The sequence below is a fragment of the Bactrocera oleae genome, chromosome 4 (assembly GCF_042242935.1).
Source record: "Bactrocera oleae isolate idBacOlea1 chromosome 4, idBacOlea1, whole genome shotgun sequence".
Classification (NCBI taxonomy): Eukaryota; Metazoa; Arthropoda; class Insecta; order Diptera; family Tephritidae; genus Bactrocera; species Bactrocera oleae.
In genome coordinates, this window is record NC_091538.1 from 71,395,500 (window position 1) to 71,400,418 (window position 4,919).

Below are 4,919 nucleotides of genomic sequence, written 5' to 3' on the forward strand. Positions count from 1 at the left end.
TGGCAAAATTAATATACGTTGTTCAGGGTATAAAAATGTCATAAGCCCATTAACTATTTCTGTGCATTCTGTGGTCTGCAATTGCTCAGGTATTAGAAATCAACACCTGACAAATCACAATAGGTAATTACGGTATAATTTTAAGAATCAACCAATATTTTTATGATGATTGGAATACAACACTAAGTTATCTGTCGTCATTATCTTTAAACAAAATTTTAATATATAATACAGTTCTATTAACGATCTTCAAGAATATTATAAACCATACTTAAATTATGTTAGAGGAAAAATTATCAGATATTTATAAAACGATTTCTTATCATATATGAATTAATATAATAAAATAAGATGTTGAAATATATTTAAATGTAAAATCATTTTTATTACATGTTCTTAAAAGTTCTTAATATATCTTGAAAAAGATGATGGTGATGAAAGCATGCCGCCTTTGTGAAGTTTTCATTTCAATTGAATTTCAATTTTCAGTCTGCTTTAAATATTGTTGGAATTTGTATTGATTACCAAAAAGCTGCTCATGTATACGAGTCGAACATTTCTAGCAATACTTCGTGATCAAAATAGCTTCTAATAATATCGAAGAAAAATATGTATACTCGCATATTTGTGTGTGGAAATTCGAGAAATTTGAGCACACAACGCAATCTCATCTGCGGAACAATAAATTTAAAGTATAAAAATATATGCTACTACATTTCTAAATACCTACCTATATATGTACATATGTACATACATCTGTGTACATCCTTTACTTTTCAACTTTCGGTCGAGCGCAGCGCGAGCGCCAAGAGTATACGTGAACTCGAACCGATTAGGCGAGGTAAAAATAAATAATCATGTCATTTCCATAAATACATGTACATACCACACTAAATACCAGCAACACCAATACATGAACGGCTAATGTTAACAACTGCATGGTGTTTCTGCAAACGCAATCCCATTGATGTATGTGAGCCAGAGAGCTTTTACGGCGGTGGCCTCGTTGGCACCTGCTGGCGGTGTTATGAGCAGCAGCAATTCGGTTGTGTTCCAACGCAAAGTTTTGGCTTCCAAAAATAGACAAACTTATAGCCAATAGTTTTACTTGGACCTATAAAATGTATATATACAAATATTATATGCCTACTAGATTACAAAAGAATGACGAAGCTGTTATGCAACATACCGAAAGCTCGCATGTTTCGAAAGTTGACGAGTTGAGTAATAGGCGGTGTGTGCGGAGCTTGCGCATGGAAATATGATCAGTGCTTTCGAAATATTTTTGGTGGCAGTGGACGTGGTTCAAATATTTCAATGAATTTATTGCTTGCCAGAGCTTTCTCGTAGCTACAACATTATTGGCAACAACATGTTTGATCTAAGCACCCTATGGAGAACAACAAAGACCCAACCATATGCTGAGTGCTATGCGTGGCTCCAAGCCCCTCAGCCCCTTTTGCTTGACCATAACTGCGTTATAAAGTCATTGACATGAAAAATTAAGTCTAAAAAAGTCGTTTTATTTATAAATAATTATAAATTGTTTTAATTTAATTACATAAGAAATCATTACATTATTTTACATGTGGCAAAAATACCCTTAAAACAATAATGCGTTCATTATGCTTTCATAAAACTATAAGCAAAATCAACAGTTAATCGAAATGAAACGAAACATATTTATAAACGGTAAATTGTTAAATGACAAACATAAAACATAAATCTGGTTCAGTGTTGTTTGTGTGTTGTTTGTTTTTACAGTTGTGAGTTGTTCAGTCGTTATGAATTTGCGATCTGGAACCAGGGATCATTGGTATTGACAACATTTATGCAAATAAATAAATAAACGAATGGGCGGGCATCTCTGAAGGCATGTTGTTGTTATAGCTAATATGGTGATACTGCATCGTTAGGCACAATAATGTGAACAACAATGCAATAGCCACGTCAGCACGAACACGTAAAAGCGTATTACTAGCTGGTAACAGTAACTGCTTAGAAGCACTTGCGGTGGACAATGCCAGGGCCGGATTCGTCGTATTCTTCCTTGGAGATCCACATCTGTTGGAAGGTGGAGAGGGAAGCCAAGATGGAACCACCGATCCATACGGAGTATTTACGCTCTGGTGGGGCAATGATCTTGATCTTGATGGTGGATGGAGCCAAGGCGGTGATTTCCTTTTGCATACGATCAGCAATACCTGGGTACATGGTGGTACCACCAGACATGACAATGTTGGCGTACAAGTCCTTACGGATATCAACATCGCACTTCATGATGGAGTTGTAGACGGTTTCGTGGATACCGCTGGATTCCATACCCAAGAATGAAGGCTGGAAGAGGGATTCTGGGCAACGGAAACGTTCATTACCAATGGTGATCACTTGACCATCGGGAAGTTCATAAGACTTCTCCAGGGAGGTGGAGGCAGCGGCGGTAGCCATTTCTTGTTCGAAGTCCAAAGCGACATAGCACAATTTCTCTTTGATGTCACGGACAATTTCACGCTCAGCGGTGGTGGTGAATGAGTAACCACGTTCAGTCAAGATCTTCATCAAGTAGTCGGTCAAATCGCGACCAGCCAAGTCCAAACGAAGGATGGCATGGGGCAAAGCATAACCTTCATAGATTGGGACAGTGTGGGAGACACCATCACCAGAATCCAAGACGATACCGGTGGTACGACCGGAAGCGTACAGGGAGAGGACAGCCTGGATGGCGACATACATGGCTGGGGAGTTGAAGGTTTCAAACATGATTTGGGTCATCTTCTCACGGTTAGCCTTTGGGTTCAATGGGGCTTCAGTCAACAAGACTGGGTGCTCTTCTGGGGCAACACGCAATTCATTGTAGAAGGTGTGATGCCAGATCTTTTCCATATCATCCCAGTTGGTGATGATACCGTGCTCAATGGGGTACTTGAGGGTCAAGATACCTCTCTTGGATTGAGCTTCATCACCGACGTATGAGTCCTTTTGTCCCATACCAACCATCACACCTTGATGACGTGGGCGACCTACAATTGAGGGGAAGACGGCACGGGGCGCATCATCACCGGCGAAACCGGCCTTGCACATGCCGGAGCCTAAAAAATGAAAAATACAAACCGTACATAAGTAAGAGATACAAAGATGCTTTCGTTGATTTTTATTTATCGTAGGAAATACGGGCGGCGGGAAACGAAGAAACGTGCGGTAACAGTGTATGACGCAGCGCCATTTGATATGTGTTGCTGCAACTTTGTGCGAATTCCAAAACCTCACAATTACCCTTAATTTTTGAAAATTTGCGTTTCGAAAACATTAAATTTGAAAAATACAATCATATAATTGATTGGCCTACTAAAAATACGTTTTGTTTTTAAGATTTGGTTATTCTATATTTGTTCTTAAAAAGTGTGTCGTTTATTTATGTTGATTTCTGATACGTTTAGTAACAAATATGAAATTTTCAAGTGAATTTGAGTATTTTTTTAAATTTGTAAGCTATTTAGTTTTTTGCTGAACTAAATTTTAATTTTAAACAAAAATATATTTTTTATTGATCAAAATGTTTAGAAAATTCTACCATCACTTTATCAGATTCTGATTCTTTCCAGTTTTGCCCTCCAAGGCTTTGCTATATCTTTGTAGTATGCTTATAATATTTTTTTTTCGATTAATGGGGAACTGGTACAGTTCAAATAAAATATTACGTGATCTCATAGAGGGGGTCTCACGGAACACACTACGCAATGCTGGTCAATGGCAACGCCCTATTTCTTGAAAACGGATATTTCTGCATCTATTTTGTCCTTAATCACTTGAGATTTAAAATATTCTTTTTTAATTTTCTTTTCTTTATTATCCTTTTGTTTCAATTCTAGGTTTGGCATGTTCACTTTTCACTACACCATTCTCGTATCTTCGCCTCCTTCCGCCGTAAATTCTTCAAACTGTAATCCAATTGTGCTTTGCTGCTGGTGGAAGGGGCTTTCATCCATCCCACCAACAACAATATCCACAGATAATATCCAATGTTAACGCACCATTATCAACGACCAAAGCAGCAACCTCATCGTCACACATTTTGTTTGAGTTTTGTGTTTTTAAACCACGAGCAAGAAGAAATAATCAAATAATATGGCAAATGTGTACGCTTTGGAACACTACTCACTGACTAAAGTGCCTTGGCCACTACCAGTCGATTTTATACCAATCAACATAAAACTACAATTTTCATGTTCATCGTAAGGGAAATCCAAAAAAGTTCTTCGGCAACAGCAAGCGTTAGCCGTGACGCCGCTCAGCGCCGCCAACACCCGCAACACTTCATCAACGGAGGCAGCCTCACCGCTACCGCCACACACAGGCACACGTACAGGTGCTTTGCCAAAGCAGCAACACCAACACCAACTCATGCAACGAGGAATATGGTGTGTTTACGATTTTTCAACGCCACTAAAAATAGACCGATCACACTGCGCTCACCGTCATCAGCAGTACACAAACACACGATCGCTATGTATTGGCGCGGCTGGATGACAAACGATGTGCGCGCATCCGAGCGAGTTAGCAATAGCGATCGTGCTCCTGCGCACTGTGGCACCCCCACTCATAATCTTCGGTTGTTCATTTGTATGTGGGTGTATAGGTATGTTCGGCTTGCTGGTGGGGCTGTTGTGCCGTCATAGTGGCAGCGCAATGCTCACGATTACTTCGTGTGGTTGTGCGCTCGCTGTTCGGTGTTGATCGCAGCGTATGCTCGCGTTCGTTCGGCATGATCGGCTATGATTGTTCTAATGTGTGTGCATATTTCATGGTAATTGGTTCGGCTCTTCACTGAAAGCGCTCCAAAAGCGCCGTATAAGGCAAGGCGGTCGCGTCAACGCCACAACGCCTGCCGCTCGACTTCGTGGTTGCAGGGTGCTGTGGGT

The 4,919-nt window shown here is 40.0% G+C and overlaps 1 protein-coding gene and 1 long non-coding RNA gene across 2 annotated transcripts; both read right to left on the reverse strand.

Moving 5' to 3' along the window:
• Positions 1-360: 360 nt before the first annotated feature.
• Positions 361-1,099, reverse strand: LOC138857156 (uncharacterized). The gene is made up of 2 exons (XR_011396172.1): positions 731-1,099; positions 361-671 (listed from the first exon to the last, which is right to left on the reverse strand). It is a non-coding gene; the product is annotated as an uncharacterized lncRNA (long non-coding RNA).
• Positions 1,100-1,502: 403 nt separating this feature from the next.
• Act57B (Actin 57B) lies at positions 1,503-4,193 on the reverse strand. Its single transcript, XM_014243361.3, has 2 exons — positions 4,032-4,193; positions 1,503-3,089 (listed from the first exon to the last, which is right to left on the reverse strand). The coding sequence occupies exons 1-2, from the start codon at positions 4,069-4,071 to the stop codon at positions 1,999-2,001; spliced, it is 1,131 nt and encodes a 376-aa protein (XP_014098836.1). The 5' UTR covers positions 4,072-4,193; the 3' UTR covers positions 1,503-1,998.
• Positions 4,194-4,919: the final 726 nt, after the last annotated feature.